Source organism: Typopeltis vanoorti, chromosome 7 (assembly GCF_054136105.1).
Source record: "Typopeltis vanoorti isolate ZY-2024b chromosome 7, IOZ_Tvanoo_1.0, whole genome shotgun sequence".
Taxonomy (NCBI): Eukaryota; Metazoa; Arthropoda; class Arachnida; order Uropygi; family Thelyphonidae; genus Typopeltis; species Typopeltis vanoorti.
This window is the reverse complement of record NC_143555.1, coordinates 85,759,635-85,779,774: the sequence shown is the minus strand read 5'-3', so window position 1 is coordinate 85,779,774 and position 20,140 is coordinate 85,759,635. Positions and strand designations below refer to the sequence as shown.

At 37.1% G+C, this 20,140-nt stretch overlaps 1 protein-coding gene across 2 annotated transcripts in view; it reads left to right on the top strand.

Moving 5' to 3' along the window:
- The first annotated feature begins 4,353 nt into the window (after positions 1-4,353).
- The window catches only part of MICU3 (Mitochondrial calcium uptake 3), a 224,561-nt gene continuing 208,774 nt past the window's right edge, over positions 4,354-20,140 (top strand). The window contains exon 1 of one of the 2 annotated variants that reach the window (XM_090395373.1): positions 4,354-4,399. In XM_090395373.1, the coding sequence (XP_090251499.1) occupies positions 4,373-4,399 (27 nt within the window). In that variant the 5' untranslated portion in view covers positions 4,354-4,372. The other variant, XM_090395372.1, reaches the window with a different exon arrangement.

The window sequence follows — 20,140 nt, the reverse complement described above, 5'->3', positions numbered from 1 at the left end:
GTTGCTTAAATCAGCTGAGATTTCTTCTGGAGTGATTCCTTCTGTGACTCCACGTATTACCACCTTTAGGGTATTCTCGGTAAAGCGAATGTATGGTAAGGAAGATTTTTGGTGTCCAGTAGCCTTGTCATCTGTCTGTAGTCAGTGACGGTGGCTGGTTGGATTTTGACTCCCTCATCTGTGTTTTATTCCCAGAAATATGTGATGTTTTGCTCCCTGAGGGCTGATATGACAGAAATCCATTTCTCCTTGTCCCTTAGAACAACTGGTGGAACCTTCTCCGAGTTATTTGGGGCGTCCTATGTGGGTGAGTCATCCTACATAAGACCGTCTGCTTTTCTTCTCCGTTTGTTTGAATGCTCTTCTTGTGAGTTGTTATAACCGGGGTTTTTAGATGGTGGAATAGTTATGAATTCCCCTTAGGGTTCTTCGTCCTCTACTTCTGGATTATTTGATTGGGCGTACAGGTTTAAATAACCCGACCAGTAAGTCTCAAACTTTGCCATGATAAGTTTTAAAACATCTAATGAATCTCCCTTGTTTAGAGTCTTAATCTGTTCCTTGATGCTCTCCATAGCAACCGGGAGTCTCCTGGAGTTATGTAAGGGCTGCGAAAAACTCTTCAACAAAGTAGGGCAGTAAGCCTACGATTCATTTGCTTTTAGTAATTAATCAACAATGGCGATTCCAACGGCGGTTAGGCCTATCGAATCGCCCAATTACAGTCCACTCACCTATGTTGTTAATTTGCTGTTCTTGTATATAATTTAATAACTATAATCGCGTCTCTGCTAGTTAATCTAGCAGCCATACAAAACCAGAGTTTCACATATTTAATTAACACTTTACACAATCCTTAAAATTCATTGAAACACTTGAAGCAACAGACTGTCCCAAAAAACATTCTCGTTATATTGTCAACTGTCAACATTACTGGCCTAAAGGGTGAAGCAGATGCTTTTCATATTCCCTGCTATCTGATGTGGAAAACTGTGAATGGGAAAAGATTTATGAGTCTGTAGATCGCCCTGAGTGGGTCTGAGGATTAGTCATTGGAATTTTGGTTTAAAATAGCTTTTGGTCGTTTGAGCTTGGAGCAGTCTGTTGAGTCGTAATTTGCCGCTAGTTGAATTAGATTATTAGGATGCACAGATGCTTTTGACAAAAGATTCCCCTTATAGGGAGTAGGCAAGGCCTTTATACCCTATCTAGCTTTTGGAGACTGAGTGGGCGTTTCAATTTTGGAGACTGAGTGGGCTATCGGTGGAGATCGGCTATCTCCACCCATATCGAATCAGAGATAGATGGCCCATGTCTATCACTAATTATAGCAGCCAGCGATGAAGAGGTTGGCAAACAAGTGCGGACATTTCTTGGTGCCTAACCCTAACAAGATATGTTACTTAAGTTAAGGGGATAATAAGTCCCTCATTATGTTAAAGCCGGATGCGAAAATCGGAGATCGAAATATACGAGTTTCATGCCCAAGAACTATCGGCGAGTCCAAGCCTAAGTCAACACCTGGGTAGTACAACACTAGGGCAACTGGTAGCAAAGGTGGAGCAAGCTCCTTCAATATCCTTAACATTTTCTCATCATGTAAAACACAGCTCCTAGTAGATATATTACTGTTTAACATTATGAGGAGAGGTCAATACGCAGACTGGCTTCGATCCTTATTGTGGTCTCATCACTGAGTAGGTAGACCTGGAATACCAAGGTTTTCCAGGTCTACCTACTCACTGATTATTATCATTATTAATGATTATTATTAATGAATTAAGTGAACCGAACTTACAAACATCCCCTAAACGAATCGCCAGACCGGTGTACCCATATATTATTATTATTATACATCTCCTAGGAGCTGCGTTTTACATGATGAGAAAATATTAAGGATAGTGACGGAGCTTTCCCCACCTTTGCTACGAGTTGCCCTAGTGTTGTACTACCCAGGTGGTGACTTACGCTTGAACCCGCTGATAGCTCTTCGGCATGAAACTGTTAGATTTCGATTTCCGAGTTTCGCATCCGGCTTTAAAATAATGAGGGATTTATTATCCCCTTAACTTAATTTACGCCGCCGGAAAAATAGCCTCTTGGCTCTTTATCGTAAGATATGTTACTGTCTTAAATAATGTGGGTACTACGGTCAATTTTCTTGAGCTCACGGGATAAAACACCCGAGTTTCTGGGAGAAAAAACCCTCAATATAATAATAATAATAATTAATTAATTATAAATAATAATAATAATAATAATAATAATAATTATTATTATTATTATTATTATTATTATTATTATTATTATTATTAATCTGAGCTACACAGAGAGCCTGTGTAGTTCAGTGGATGTGGCGTTTGCACACCACCGCGCTAGGCCGCACGAAGGAAGTCTTGGTTTCGAGTCTAGTCGGCGACTAGAGGAAATTTTTCTAAGCCTTTTTTCGACCGGTTCCCGAGTTAGTCGATCTCTGGCACGGGCAAGCAGGTTTTTCCTCCCGGAAACTCGGGTTTTTCGTCCTGTAAACTCAAGAAAATCGACCGTAGAACCCACATTATTTCAGACATAAATATATTGTGTTAGGGTTAGAGACCACGAGATGGCGGCACATTTGAGCCGTCTCTCTTCACTGCGTACCGCTTAATTAGTGATAGCCTTGGGCCATCTGTCTCTGATTGGGTACCAGTGGAGATTGAACTGCCCACTCAGTCTCCAAAAGTTAGATAGGGCTAAATGGCCTCGCCTACTCCCGTATATACGGGAATAAAAAGGCGTTAGCTGAGCTGATTATTATTATTATTATTATTACATGACGACTTAAATAGGCTGACGGTATGGACTAAGATAAATGGCTGTCAGTTCAATATGGCATAGTGTAAGGTGATGCACTTCGGGAGGATGACATCTCATGCTGTTTACTATATTAACGGAACTGAACTGCAAGAAGTTGATGAGACAAGAGACTTGGGAGTTATTGTGGACAGAGAACTTAGGTTTAAAAGGCATATTGCAAAGATTGCCAAGAGATCACATCAAATTACATGGTTGTTGAGGAACACACTAACAAGCAGGGATAGGGAGGTTATTGTTCCACTCTATAAGGCATTAATAAAGCCGCATTTGGACTATTGTGCACAGATCTGGCCGCCAGGATTTCTTGGTGATGCGGAAGTGGTGGAGAGGATTCAGAGGTGGGTTACAAAGATTGTTGCAGGTCTGTGGGATGTTTCCTGTGAGGATAGATTGATGATCTGTGGGCTCCAAAAACTAGCTGATAGACGTAGGAGAGGAGATATGATAGAGGTATTTAAATTTGCTGTTTTAAGGATACTTGTGACATAAGAGTGAATGATATATGCACGTAAACACAAGAAAGATATTTAATTAACCAAAAAAAAAAAAACACTGACCACAGCATCTTTTGGTCCAGGACTCGCCTCTTACATAGATCCCGTTATAGGTTCGAACGTTTGTTCAAGGAAAGCGTGGAGGCCTTGCTCCATCGTCCCAACCTGAATCGTAATGACTGTATATCTATATCAAAAATCTGGGAAAGTCTAATCAAGATTACTCGTTAATTTTTTTTTTTTCAATCATGTCTCTACTTCAAAATATTCCGTTTTATACTTAATACTTAGTGATATAACATCACGCGGCGTGTTCTATTTTTAACGATCTATTGTTAGTATTCTAGCTTGATTTTTTTAAAAACTGTTCTTGTAATACCACTGAGGATGGTCTGCTATTTCCAGACCGAAATATTTGGTTAAGTAAATATCTTTCTTGGTTCCATTTACGTGCATATATCATTCAGGTATTTAAATTGTTGAAGGGATTTTACAGGATTGATACTGATGATATTTTTAAGACCAGTGCAGGATGTGAGAAAACGAGGGGCCTTCCCTGGAGATTGTGTAATAGTGTGGTTAACAAGGGTGTTAGGACTAGATTTTTTACTTGGAGGGTTGTGAATGGGTGGAATGCTTTGTCAGAGGTGGTTGTGAATGCTTCAACTGTGAATGAATTTAAGGAGAGGTATGACAGATATTGTGTAAGTAATGGTTAGTGTGTCAACGTCGGGTCTCCCGCGATGAGTCTTTTGACTCCATGGAGACACCGTTAAAATAATACCTCCTCCAAGGAGTCCGAAGATTCATCGAGGGAGGGTATCTACTCTACAACTTTCCTGCTTTGAAATAATGTTGGTTTCATACTCAACATAATAATAATTAATTATTATTATTATTATTATTATTACATTACACCTCCAGGGAGTCCAAAGACTCATCGAGGGAGGGTATCTACTCTACAACTTTCCATCTCCAATACTCCAGCAATCCACCAGCCGCAACTACCTTCATTATCTCAGATGTTCTATAACATGCGACGGAATACAGTAATCAATAAGTATTATTTTCTCTTACAAGCGCTATTCATGTTGTCGGTGTGCAGATGATTTTGTATATTTCGAAAACAAATCAGGTTACTTATTTGTTTTTGTTTTTTTTCACGTACTAAATTTAACAACAAGATGATGTTTTGACGCATGCGATATACACGTGCAAAGATGGCTTCTAGCAGAAAGGAAGTCTGGAAGTTAATTCGTAGGTGCCAATATTTTCTTAGGCCAACAGGAAATGAAAAGGAATTTCTGAAATTAAAGCAACATCGAAATAGAAATATCGTGCCTTTCTTTCTGGGTGCTGGTGGTATTGGCGCAGCAGGGACTGTACTCGGAATTCTGTACTATGGATATTTAAATTCAAGTCAAAAGTTAAACGTTGTTCATGCACGTCAACGCGATCAGGTTAGTTGCTTGATGTATTTTGCCACAAAAGCTGGATGCTTTACACGTGAATACCGTCCCCTGCCCCAGGATATTTTTCATAGTTTGCAATAAAAAAACAACAACAAAACTATACTACATTTTGTGGTTGTGCAATAATATTTATTTAACAAGGCAATTTAATTTCATATCAAAAATATGAAAATTAGAGTCCAAAGGAACAATTATAGTATATTGCGTAGATTAAAAATATTATTTAAAATAATTATTAATAAAAAAAAATCAAAAGAGCTTATGAACAATTAATAGCGATCCCTTTCCAAAACGGATATTTGCATACAATTTGATCTGTTCAGGTTTGGATTGTTCCTTTGAACTTGAATAATGTAATACAATATATGTATCTCAGCTGCGACCAAGATACAGCTAATATAAACATGATATACGACTCATTATTTTGATTCATCTTTTGAATGTAGTTAATGGTCTATATCCCTGCCGATGTCCACATAACGTTGGATGAAATATATCGGAGTTTTTGAGTAAATTTTATATACCCTCAATGGACAAAACATTAGAGATACCCACCCAATGGCATGCTGGGCCTTCTCTAGTGTGAATAACAGCCTGTATCCCTGTATTCTTCAAGATATTGACTCCACAAGATGCCCTAGGGTTGCCGAAGGTAATTCCAGCCATGCCTGTTACAGCATTATCCACAACTGTGCCTTAGACATCAGTCCTGGATACATGGATATGATGTATTGCTCTATAGCATCCCAGAGAGATTCGATTGGATTTAAATCCGGGGTCCATGGGGCCACTGGATGGTTGCCTGCCCAGTGGGGGTGGTGCATTTTCCTGCTGAAACAGACCATCAGCTGCAGGAAGCTCGAAGGCCATGAAAGTGACCAACCAGCACATTCTGGTAGCTCACAGCATTCAAGGACCTCTCCAGATACACTAATGTGTCATCACATGGCTCCCCAAATCATCACCTCCATGAACAGAGCTACCTTCCTCTCAGCTCTGTACAACTGATAATGCGATTCATCAGCCCACACAACTCTGGTCCACTCTGCAGAGGTCCAGTTTTGATGGTCTCGACACCAGGCAAGGAGCAATTCCCCATATGAACTGTCAACAGTGGTACATGATTAGGGCATTCGCTTCCATAGCCCATGGTATGCAGGGTACACCATACCATTTGCTTGCTGACACTGCTTGGATCTTTGACATTGAAACTGGATGTAATTTGTGCTGCCGTTGCCCTGCAGTTCGTCTGCATGAGCCACAGTCTACATTGACCCTGGTCATCAATGGCATGTGGTTAGCCATCACGTTGCTAGATGCTGGTACATCCATTGATGGTATACTTGTGGTAGACCCTTGATACAGTTCCCATCAAGAACTGTACGGTTCTTACCACTTTGGCGATAGAATGACTCGTCTGTCTTCCACCAATAATACTTCCATAATCAAAGTTGCTGAGATCGCCACATTTATCCATGTTCGTTGAGTGCAATACACTGTTGGGAAGCCCTGATATCTGTCTATTTACCATCTGCTTTGTTTGGGTGTGTTTCACTCTGCACAGGCGATGCCAGTGTCAACTTCCCATCACTCCTATCTCTAATGTTTTGAGATATTGAGTGTAATTTTTGTTACATAATGTAAGCCATGAAACTTACTTCGGTATGTCTAGTGCACATGTTCCATTAAAGCTATTAATTTGACAATTGCTTTCAGAAATGACACTGATAGTTGTATTTTTCTACTATCTACTCTTTATTCATCTGGGAGAAAATTCTCAACAGGAGTTTTGTAAACAGTATTTTTATGAACAGAAAATATATTGAGTAAGTCCCTCAAGCTTTTCTGAGAAAAGCTGGAACAGTCCTAAACATCGGAACATATTGACACCTTAGGTATGCATGAGATTTCTTGGGTCTGGTATGCTTCTTTTACCTTTTGTGTGTTTCCATGTTTCATACTCACATTGACATAGGATGTGCAGCATCTGGTGGCTGCTTCATTCCCATTTTTTCTTTTTCTTTCCTTTTTAAAATAATTATTGCATCATATTTTAAGTTATTAGTTATTTCTCTTTATAGAAATCTTGCATAAAATACACCAGTATGGTAAATTTGAAAGAGAGGAGAAAGTTTTTTAAATTTGATTCCAATATTTGTGAAGTAGAATTATGTAAAACTAAAAGGAAGCTGTTTTGTGGAGTAGAGAGGATGAATGAAACGGGAGAAAATTGGTTGTAAATACTGATACTGTATAATTGTACCTTGCATTTTACCAATTTTAAGGTAGACAAAGTTAAAACCGACATTTTGTAGTAAATGCATCTGCTTTCATTTGTTATTGGGCAGCAATAGAAATACATCTCTCTCTCACACACACACTTAAATAACTCCTTGCGTGATATGTTGGTCCAATATATTCCTGTGCATTTCTGATTTTTGCTCATTCTTTTTTTATGGCAAGAATATGAGTGGGAACATATGGGTTTGGATATACGGGTAGTGGATTGGATTGGTAACTGACTTTCTGATATATATATATATATATATCAGAGTTGTATCTGGGGGAGCAATATCAGGGAGTAGGAAGGTTACAAGTGGAGTTCCACAGGGTTCAGCAATGGGACCATCATTGTTCAACTGTCAACAATTTCAGAACTACAAGTGAGATACTTAGTTGTTTGCAGAAGATGTGAGCAAGGGAGAGTTATTAATAATAGGGCCAATGTTTTGGTTCTTGAAGAGGATTTGAATAAGCTGGGAAAATGAATGGGATAGTATTTTAATGCAACTAAACATAAGGTTTTGAAATTAGGGATCCACAGATGGGATGCTTCATACTCACTTGCTAGACTTATACTGGAAGAAGTGGAGGAAGCAATGGATCTTGGGGTAATTGTTGATAGAAATTTGAAGTTCAAGAGATGAAAGGGTGGTGGTCCCATTATATAAAGCTTTGATCAGACCAGATCTGATCAAAGTCACCAGGATATGAAGGGATGAAGCTGTCTTAGAGAGGGGAGTGCAGAAAAACAAAAATGTTATCAGGGCAGAGTTTTGTAGATAGAATGCAGAAGGGGGGGAGGAACATGATTGAGACATTTAAGCTGTTGAATGGTTATTATCAATTACCATGAATAGATTTTTCATACTAATGTATGAAAAATCTCTTCATGGTAAGACTTTTGCATGGAGATTGGTAGGAACATGGAATGCATTGTCTCAAAATGAGGTAAAATTGTGGAATGATAAAATAAACTTTGTATTGACTAGTGTTGACCTCTCGTGATGAGTCTTGTGACTCCATGGAGGTCACGAATATAATAATTATAACATTACTCATAAAACAAGTATTGAGTTTGAAAAATACTTGTTTTATTTGTAATCTTATAATAATGATTATATTATAATAATAATATAATAATGATTACATTATAATAATAATATAATAATGATTATATTATAATGAATAATTAGATGCTAAACTATATAGTTTGGGGTGCTTAAGGGTCAAAGCTGTATAATTGAGAGGAGCCCTCCACATAGCCTTTAAAGGAATGCAGAGAACCAACCAGGGCTTCTGACCTAATGTCCAATCCTCACCTTCTCGTGGTGCACCCTGTTGGGTATCTACTTTGATACTGAACAAACAAGGAAGGGCTGGCAATTTGGGATTTAGCCGACCAAATTGTATTCTTATTGGTTAAACCAAAATAAAAAATGACAGTACAACATAACAAAATTTCATGCCGGCTGGGGCGTCGCCCGGTTAAACAAGGCCCCCGTTGTTTTCGCCAGGGAACCAGGGCGAACAGCGAAAAGTCAGCTACTGGAACAAATCTGAAAACAAACCCTAACTCAACATCACCAGAGTTAAAGATCGGTACTATCAACGTAAGAAGGCTGAATTGCAAAGAAATGGAGCTAGCTGAGGAATTAGATAAGTACCAGATCGACATAATAGGGGTGACTGAAACAAAAAAGACCAAAACTGGTGAGATCTTTCTGAGCAATAAATACAAAATGTTATATTCAGGCAATGACAATCAAGGAAAAGAAGGAGTAGCCATAGTATTCAACACAAAATACGAGGCTAATCTTCTTGAATGGCAGTCAGTCTCAAGTAGAGTAATGTGGACAAATATGAGAATGGGGAACTGGACAATGAGACTTATTTGTGCCTATGGTCCCACAGAAGGTTCTACTAAGGCAGAAGTGGAGGAATTTTTTGACGCTTTAGAAAAAGCAACTGACAATGAAAAAGGAAAAGTTGGTCCTTGTTGGGGGTCTAAATAGAAGAGTAGGAAATGATTGTGAGACATATAAAAATATTTTGGGAAAATTTGGAGAAAAGAGCAAAGCTAATAATAATGGCAAATATCTGTTGGATTTCTGCTCAGGACATGGACTAGTTATTACTAACACCATGTTCCAACATAAAAATGTGCACAAATTCACATGGAGAGAAGAGGCTAGGAATAAGAAAAGTCTCATTGACTATGTTATTGTTGATAGTGTTGTTTTCTCCCTGGTACAGGACACCAGAGTGTACAGAGGATTTGAAATTGGAAGTGATCACTATTTAGTCTTGAGCAGGATAAAATTGAATTTCATATTGAAAAGAATGACATGTAAGAAAGTTTTAAAGCGAATAAAAGTTGAGCAGCTCTCAGATGTGAACTGTAGACTAAAATACACAAAGATTATTGAAAAGAAAATGAAAGAGTTTGAGAACAGGAATCAAACCTTGGAGATTCAGTAGCAAACTCTGAAGAAAACATTGATTGATTCTGCCAGAGAGGCATGTGGTGAGGTTGTGTACAAGGATAAAAAAATCAGAACTCCTTGGTGGACACAGGAAGTTAAAGAGGCAGTGAAGGAAAAGAAGTAAGCATATCAAAATTTCCTGGCAAATAAGTCAGCTTTTACTCTTACAGAATACAGAGACAAATGTAAGAAAGCTAAACAGTGTGTAAAACTAGCTAAACAAAAGTCATGGGAGGACTTTGGCAAGAACATAGAAAATAAATATCAAGAAAGTGGCAAAATATTCTGTAGGTTGTTGAAGAAGCTTAGGAATGGAGGAAAGAGTGCTGTAAAAGGAGTTAGAGATGATAAAGGTGACATGAAAACAGGAGAAAAAGATATCCTTGAAGTATGGAGTAATTACTTTGAAAAACTGCTAAATGAAACAAGCAGTGATGACAGCACAGTGATAAAAAACACTGACTAGGCATGCAGTCAGGAATACATATCCATACTTGAAATGTGGAAAGGCAGCAGGAGTAGATGATATTCGACCAGAAATGCTGAAGTATGGTGATATGAAAGTCTTACAGTGGCTGCACTGCATAGTTCAGAAAGCCTGGACAGAGGGACGAATTTCCGATGATTGGAGTAGAGCTCTCATAGTACCCATATATAAAAAGGGAAATAAAACTGAATGTGAGAATTACAGAGGTATTTCCCTACTGAGTGTTCCTGGCAAGATCTATGCAAGTATACTTGAGAAACGGTTGAGAAGAATTGTGGAAGAAAAGCTTGGTGAAGAACAAGCTGGATTCAGGCCAAATAGAGGCTGTCAGGATCAGATCTTTACTTTATGACAAATAGTCGAGAAAGCATGGGAATATAACAAATATCTGTATTTAAGTTTTGTCAATTTGGAAAAGGCATATGACAAGGTGCCAAGAGAGAAGCTATTCAATACGCTGCAGTTATATGGTGTCAGTGGGGCATTATATCATGCAATACTTAGTCTTTATTTGAGTTATAAGTCACTACCCCAATCTGAACAATAATGAAGGTCTGAAAATCCCATACATATGGAAGGCATATATTCGACCCACGGAACCTTCCTCTCTAAGAACATGTAAACAGGACTGTAGTAAATCCATGATCCTAAATCAAAAATAACAATTGTAATACTAAAATTAGGACATCATTGTTACTGAGTCCGCACGGTTAGCCTAGTGGCGTTGCACTTCGCAACCATATGCCTGGGGAAGGAGTGTCCTAGGTTCGATTCCCGTCAATGACGTGAGGAGCTCAAGGATCTTCCTCAGCAATAGCCAGCTGGTCTTGGGCATGGACTGCAGGGTTTTTTCTGCCAGTTTTTCTGGTGTTTTTCATCCCGCAAGCTCTGATTTGTCAGCCTATGCCGGTTCCAGAGCCCGGATAAAATTTGGGGTGACTAGATGGTCCCCCAAATTTTATGTTATCTTAAATTAAATCTAGCTTGATGTAATTTATAATTTTTTTTTTTTTTTTCACTAGAGGTCATACCAGTAAAATAACATGTGATCCAATCATTGTTTCTCTAGCTTATGGTTTGTAATGTAACTCAGCTTGTCTTGTATATTTGTGTATGCTCCAGACGATGATCTTGATATGAAGATCGAAATGTCTGGATAATAAAAAGAGTTAGTTATAACATGGTTGTAAAATCCATAATTTCGAAAATGAATGATATCTCCGATGATTTTGATAGGCATGGTGGATGGGTGTTCTCTCCTCAGACTTTCCTGGTAATGCCCGTGTCCCTCAGGACTCTGTCATTTCACCTACCCACTTCCTGATTTATATAAGTGACCTGCTCTCATTGAATGAAAACCCTATTCATAGTTTTGCTGATGATAGTATACTCCACTCATTCTACTCATATCACAAGCATTGCAGTGCCCAAACATCTCGTGCTTCAACATCATCTACAATAAATGCCCTGAACACTTATCCTCACTATACCTTTGATTGGGGTGGAAGCAACCTGGTCAACTGCAATTCTTTCAAAACAAAGTTTTGATCTTTTTATATAAAAAAGATCCTCATATCTTCTCCACTTACTTTTGATAATGCTAAGCCTAACAGTCAAGACCAAATCTCTCTTCTCAGACTGACTTACTCCAAACCTTTCCTGGCATATTCATACTTCTAAAAAATTTGACATCCTTTTCTGGTCAAGATGGTACCTCTCTGCTTAATAGTTACTTCCTCTGCATAAATCTCAAATCCGACCAACATTGGAATACTGCTCTCATGTATAGGGTGGTGCACCTAAAACCTCACTAAAAATTCTTAATGCTGTTCAAAAAAAGGGCAGTCTGGTTGATAAATGATACTTCTCTTACAGACTCTTTTCAGCCACTTCCATAGAAGATCAATTTCTGCATTGTGTCTCTTCTACAGATATTTCCATGTCCATTGTTCACAGAACTTGTATCCATTATAGTACCTATTTCTGTCAGTATTTTACCTTGGGTATAATAAATGTTAAAGATACCAATTGTCTTGCACTACCTGCAGGGTCAGCTAGGCTTGCATTACGTGCAGGCGCAAACTTGACTTATTTGTCTGTTTGCTTACTTGGGAAATGGAGTAAAACCAGGTTTAAAATAGCTCGGTATCTTTAACATTTATTATACCCAAGGTAAAATATTTTCTACATTTATATCTCCTCCTGAGATTTTTATTTAATAAGGTTAAAACACCTTATGGTAACTTGTTCTGGTAAAATACTTATAAGCTCTGTATTACTAAAATCTTGATATGATATTTCTAGCCTGGCTCCCACTGATGAGACCTCAATTAAGGTCGAAACCTGCCTGGGTAGTGGCCCCTTGCCTTTAATACAAAGCATCATACATCTCCTCCAGGAGATGTTCTTTGCATTATGGGTAAATATTAAGATTAGTGATCAGAGCTTATTCTACTTTTACCATGAGTTACCTTGGTCTTGCACTACCTGCAGGGTCAGCTAGACTTGCATTACGTGCAGGTGCAAACTTGACTTATTTGTCTGTTTGCTTACTTGGGAAATGGAGTAAAACCAGGTTTAAAATAGCTTGGTATCTTTAACATTTATTATACCCAAGGTAAAATACTTTCTACATGAATAACTGCTGTAATAAATTTTGTATGAAAAATCATCAATAAAAAAATAAAAGGCAGAAACATTGAAAACATCAACTGCATCCTGAATGGAGAAGCTGTAAATAAATAAAACATTTCAGCTATTATAATGCAACTTGCATATCCTTACAGGCATGTATAATACTGTGCATTATGGGAAGGGCCTCTATCCAGACTGGTTTCGATCTTTATTGAGGTCTCATCAATGAGAACCAGACCCAGAATTAGCAAAGCTGGTTTTGTAGGGAGTCAAGTGAATAATAATATATATGATGATGTATATTATATAAGTGATATATGGAGTAATAGAGAAATTAGTCAAAACACTAAACTAGCTGTATACAAAACAGTGTTCAAACCAGTTTTAACTGGATCTGAGAACTGAGTTAGAAAAAAAACACTTGATCCAGAACTAGAGACTATAGACATGAGAATTCTTCAAAATATTAGAAGAGTGAACAGATGGCATCAGTGGCAGTATCATATTAAAAATGAGGATATTAGGAAAAACTTGACATGTTGACATTCAGGAGTGAGTTAGCACAGATAATTTCAGGTGGGATGGTTACTTAAAAAGAATGGGAGAGGGAAGGTTAGCTAAACAAGTATTCAGCAGGAAAAAGACCCAGAGGAAGACCAAGATGTAGGTAGATTGATACAGTAAAAAGTACCTTAGAAGACAGAAATATAAGATCTGATAATGTCGAAAGTTTTTCCACTTGGTTACATTATAAATTAAACATGCCAAGAAATTATATTCTTCGTTTCATTCTTTATCCAAGTGTAAGCAAACAAAGTTTGCGCATGAAGTAACTTCATGTCAGGGAAACTCGTATATAGAGGCTAATGACTTCATATCATTTGCCTTAGTATTCCATAATGCAATGCACATATCCTTACAGGCATGTATAATATTATGTATTATGGGAAGGGACACTACCCAGACCGGTTTCGATCTTTATAGAGGCCTCGTCAGTGGGAGCCAAACCCAGAAGTGATACCAAGGTTGAAGTAATGGAGAAGCCATGTTTCCATATACAAGTAGCCAAAAGGTGTCATACCTTATTATTAAAATATTGTAGATTAGAGATGGTGAAAGTTTTTCCACTTGGTTATATTATTAAAATACTGTGGATTAGATATTAATGTTTCAAGTTTTTCCACTTAGTATTATTATAAATTAATAATTATAAATTATTATAAATTACCTCAGTCTGGCTGCCATTAATGAGAGCATTGCATTATACATATCTGTAAAGATATGTGCATTGCATTATGGGATATTAAGGCAATTGATATGAAGTTATTAGCCTCTATTTACGAGTTTCCCTGTCATGAAGTTACTTTATGTGCAAACCTTGTTTGTTTACACTTGGATAAAGGATGAAACCAAGAATATAATTTCTTGGCATCTTTTATATGATCTGATAATATTGGAATGTTGACAGAAAACAGGCTAATCTGGAGGAAAATTGCTGATAGGAAGTTTGTAATGTAACTTTTCATGTAGTGCTAATACAATATCCTGTGCAATCCCTGAGCTTACACATCAGGAATTTGCATCTCCGTAGCACAGTTGGAAGAATGATGGTACGTTGCACCCTTCACTTAGAAAATGCCTAAGTTTGATTCTCTCGTCATGATGGGAGGAATCTTTATATGGACTTTTTCAATCAAAGGTGAGTTAGCGGATCTCATACGGAGGTAGCAGGGTTTTTTCCTCACGGAAACTTGAGTTTTTCATCCCGCATACAGACAAATCGGCCCTTCAGAACACACGCATTTTACAGACAAAAAATACTAGTTGTGGTGGGCTGTAGATGATTAGTAGTAGAAGTTCAGTGTAGTGGTGGAGACGGAGAGTTGTACAGTAGTTGTTCTCCCGTGATGAGTCTTTGGACTCCTTGGAGGTGTCATGAATAATAAAAGAATAAATTTAATATTAACTTTAATACACAGATTAGTTAGTTGCACCATTTAACCCTGCCTTAAGAAAAACAAATAATTGTTCAGGAAAAATTTTGATCAGAAAGTAATTGAGAATAATATTAATTTATACAAAAATAATCATAACAACAAACTAAACATATATCTGATGAAATAGATACAGCCAAAAGAAAACAACATTTAAAACATCAAGTAAACCAATCACGAGCAATTACCTCATGTAGAAAGACAGGTACTCACCCAATACACTGAAGAACTAGTAAGAAAATTAGAATTATGGTTCACAAGTAGGAATGACTCATCAAGAAATCACATTGAATATGCTGAACTGAACAGACTTGTAAAAAGAGACAACAGAATGGACTTGGAAGAATGCCAAACACTACATTAATAAGGAATACATTGGAAAATAAATACCAGTTTAAAAATAGCAAATTCAGAAATGTCTCTTAGAAAGACATGGGTAAACCAACTAACAAACAAAATGGAAGGACCCATAAATAACAGAAAAGATCTTAAATATTGTAAGTAATTTCTATAAAAACTGTATTCCAACTCCATCCAGCTTTTTTCTATACAACTGCCCTGATACCAAATAATACAAAACCATCCAGAGATCAGCAACACAGAAATATTTCAGCACAGGATGCAGAAATAAAGTGTTTATGATTCCATTGTGCAAGTCTTTGATCAGGTCTTATGTGGATTATTGTTTATAGGAAATATTGGAAATTTTCATAGAATGGAAAGGTTCTACTCTACCAATTTCATAGAACAAGCCATCTCTAGAAACTGTATAAGGAGGACGTGAGCAAAGGAGAAGCATGTTCTTTGCATGGAGAGTGGTTGATGAGTGGAATGCATTGACTGAGTGTGTTGTGAATGCAGATACATTGAATAAGTTTAAGGCAAGATTCGATGAGCATTGTGTGATAATGTGTACCTCCTGTGATGAATCTCTAACTCCTTGGAGGTCTGATGTTGATAATGGTGAAAAATGCTAAATCTCCAGATAAAGAAAAGATAAATGCTGAACTGTTAAAGTTTGAATTAGAAGAATTTTAGCTATTCTGGTGAAACTCTACAATAGTGTTGTTATTGTTATTGGTGAATCCATCCCAGACCAGTGGCTGAAATCCAAGATAATCCATTTTCATGAGAAAAATTGTCAGTCATATCTGAACAACTATAAACCAATCGGTCTTATTTCCTACAACTGCAAATTGTTCATCAGAATTATTCAAGACAGAATCTCTGGCCATCTAGAAGCAAACTAGGTATATGAGCAAGCAAGATTTAGGAACACTTCTACAACAGGGCACTTGCTTACAATAAATCAAATTGAAAAAATATAATGAATATAACAAACCTCTACAGTTTGTTTTTATTGAGTGTGATAAAGCATTTGACCCCATGGTCCATGCTGCTCATTTAGATGTTATAGTGGAACAAGGTATAAATGTTACATATATCATAAACTAATGCAGACTATTTATCATAAAGGTGTCTTTATCTTACAGAAAGAAAGAAAGGAGTTTACCTCCCAATTAATAAAGGTATTAAATAAAGTGACCCATTAGCTTCTATATTTTTTACTGCACTTGAGTATGTGTTCAGGAAACTTGACCTGACCAACAAGGGTATTAGTTTATCAGGAAGGAACTATGATGTTGGAGTTTTAATGGAATATTTACAGCACTAGGAAAAAATTAAAAACTAATTTTAATGCTTCCTATATTTCATCTTAGTCACTGAGACATCTTCAGGGATTACAAATAACTCTTGTAACACACATTCAAATACAACACAATACTAATTGAAATACGTAGGTGACTCTAAAGTCCTATTTAGGTGGTGCACCCTCTGTGGGCATTTGTAGGTGGCCTAGGATGTAAAGTGGGATCTCTGATAATTAATGTTTCCCAAATTTTGGGAAGGTTTATTCAACCGTATTTATTTATATTCGGTTGATTTCTGAGGGCCACCGCAGATTCTAAAAACAGTCTTTCTTTTTTGAATTTACTATGGTGGAGCATGGTGGGTTTTTTTTTCCAGGAGATCCTGTGGTTTTATTCAATGCATAGTCTGCAAGTTCAGATTGCAAATAGTCGTGATTACAGATCTATGATTTGTGTTCTTCTAACTGGATGGTTGCTGATCTACCTCTCTGTGCGAAGTAAGCCAACTTGCAGGAACAGGGTACTTTATATACTCCAGGCACTGAGAGAGGAGGAAGCTGATCTTTGGTAGAACAGATATGGTGGCAAGTTTATGGTGGGGCTTAAAAGCTCTGTGGAGGTTGTACTTTTTTAATGGCCTGGCTATTTTTTCTGATGTGCCATGGATGTAGGGTATGGTGATGACATTTCTGAAATCCTTCTGAAGAGATGGCCAGGGAATGGGAGAGGAACTGGATCTTTTCAATGGCTACAGTGATTACTTAATTCAGTAATCACTGTAGCCATTGGAAAGGAAGGTGTTATGTATGTGGTTGAGTTCAGTTGAAAGGGATGTTCCTCTGGAACAAAGATTATGGGATCTATTGGTTAGAGTTTTAATAATGTCATATTGTTGAGAGGGGTGGTAGTGGGGAGTTTGTGAATGTATCTGCCTGTGTGAGTAGGTTTCTGTGTACAGTGAAGGAAAATCTGGAGAAAGTGTATGACAGAGTGCCAAAGCAAGAAGTCTTTAAGGTATCTGAGAGAGAAAAAAGGTACCGGAGAAATATATCAGGTTGGTGCAGGAGATGTACAGAAATGTGAAGACAAGAGTTCGGACTTGCCTGGGAGAGACAGAAAGCTTTCAAGTGACAGTTGGTTTGCATCAAGGGCCAGCATTAAGTTCGTTCCTGTTTAATATTGTGATGGAGGTGGTGAGAGAAGACATGCCTTGGACAATGTTGTATGTGGATGACATCATGCTATGTGCAGAATCAAGAGAAGAAGTGACAGGTAAACTGGAAAGATGGAGGAAAGTACTGGAAAAGAGAGAGGTATGAGACTGAGCAGAAGTAAGACAGAGTACATTTGTTGCGAAGTGGATGGCAGCCAAGAGACAGATCTGGAGCTGGAAGGTTAGTGACTTTAGATACTTAGATTCAACAGTGAAAGAGGATGGAGAGGCTGAGAAGGCTGAGAACCAGGACAGTTGTGAAACCAGCTATGATGTATGCTATGGAAACTTCATCAGCAGGATGGAGGTAGCAGAGATGAGAATGCTTAGGTGGATGTGTGGTGTGACTGGAAAGGATCATCTGAGAAATGACTATTTAAGGGGAATGGTGGAAGTTACAAACTTAGGAGGCAAGGTTGAGATGGTTTGGTCATGTGACAAGGAGGGAGGACAAATATGTGGGAAGAAAGGTCATGCAGATGGATGTGCAGGGGAGGAGGAAGCTTGAGCGGCCAAAGAGGGGAGCTGGTGGAGCAGGACCTGAGGATGAAGAACTTGGATATGGTCAACCCACCATCATTAGAAACAGCAACCCTACTTAAGTGGGATAAGCTGCAGAAGAAGAAACAGAATAAATTTGAGCATAATGGAGATGAAAAAAATTATCCAGAGCTGCAAATAAAAAAAGAAAAGCGGAAAAAGAACTTGAGAAACAGAAAAGGCAGCTAACTAAATTTCTCAAAAAAAGTCTGAAGGTTTATCCATATACCTCTTAGATAAATTAAAAGATTTAAATTTAGATATTAAAAATTTGCGGAGACAAGGATATGATAATGGGGCGAACATGCGAGTAAAACATAGTGGCGTTTAGACACACACATCGAATATTAACCCTTGATCACTCTTTGTCCCATTTGCAGCACGTACGTTAAATTTGGTTATCGCTGATGCTGCTCAAGTTAATACTGAAACAGTGAATTTGTTTAGCACTATACAAGAAATTTATTTCTTTAGTGCTTTGACTAAAGGATGGGATGTACTGAAAAAGTACACCAAAATTGCACTTAAAACTTTATCGGATACTAGATGGAAAGTGGGGATTGATGCTCTTTGTTTGCTTAGATATAATATTGGAGAAGTTTGAGATTCTTTTGTGGAAAGTTATGATAATATTCAAATTAACAATAGTACAAAATATGAAGCAAAAACATTAGCTTTGAAAATTAAAGATTATGGATTTTTGTGTTCACTGGTATGAATTTTGTGCAGGAGCAATGTAGTGAGTAAAATACTTTGAAATCCAAACACAAATTTAAGTAAATCTATAAATGCATTAAATGTAATCGATTTTACTAAAGAATTTAGATCGGATGAAAATTTTAATGCTATACTTGAATTGACAAAAGTGTTAGCATTAGATTTAGAAAGTTCTCTTGAGTTCAAAAGCAGTACATTACGCAGACATGAGAAAAGATTTTTCTGTTATGAATGTTCAGATGAAGCGGCAGTTGATTTGCAATATAACTTTTAAGTTATATTTTTTCTTCCAGTTGTGGACATTATTATTATTTCTTTGGCTGAAAGGTTTGATCTGTTGACAAGTCATTTTAACATATTTGAGTTTTTATTCAGTTTCTAATATTGGTGAGGACACTTTATGAAAACACTGATGATTTACAAGTTGCTCTGACTTGATGGTGAAGAAAAGGATATTTGTGCCACAGAATTATATAATGAAATACAAATTCTAAAGGACATCATACAGGACAGTGACAGCTTTAGACCTATTGAAAATATTGCAATGTATATACATAAATGATTTAGAAAGTGTTTTTATTAATTTAACAAATTCTCTTCGAATGTTTTTTACACTTTCAGTTTCAGTAGCAAGTGGCAAACAATCATTTTCAAGACTCAGACTCATTAAAACATATCTGAGATTTAGTATTTCACAGGAAAGACTGGTTGGACTGTCAATGATTGCAAGAGAAGATGTTATCTGGAAGAAACTAGAAACAAGTGAAATTTTGGATGAATTTGCTTCCTTAAAATCAAGAAAGTAAACTTTTAAATCATTTAATCTTTTATTACATTTCTTTTTCCATTAAAAATTAAACGTTCTTGTCATTGTGCAATTTTTCTTTGTTTCTAGAGATGTACAAACTTCTAGAGAAGTTTGTACATCTCTAGTTATAATACCTCATAACCAGTAATCGGCAACTTATGTATCTCTGATTCTAGTCTATGTGCGATTTTTGCTGTGTTGTTAATATGTATTTTTCAAAGTACATAATTTTACATAAAAATATGTGTTTTGAGTGTTTAACCTTTAAATTTGTACTATGTTTAAAAAAAAAAAAAGTAAGGGGCACTCAAATTGCATCAGGGTGCCAGCACTGCACATTAAGGAATTATTTTAATGTTCAGTGGCTACAGTATACAGGCTTACATAGTCTAATAAATATTCCCAATGTGATTCTATCTGGGAAATGTAATTTTACAGTACATCTAAAATCTGTTGCTCTTGAAATTGTCACGTAGGTGGCATTTCTTCTCTTTTTTGTGGGATCTG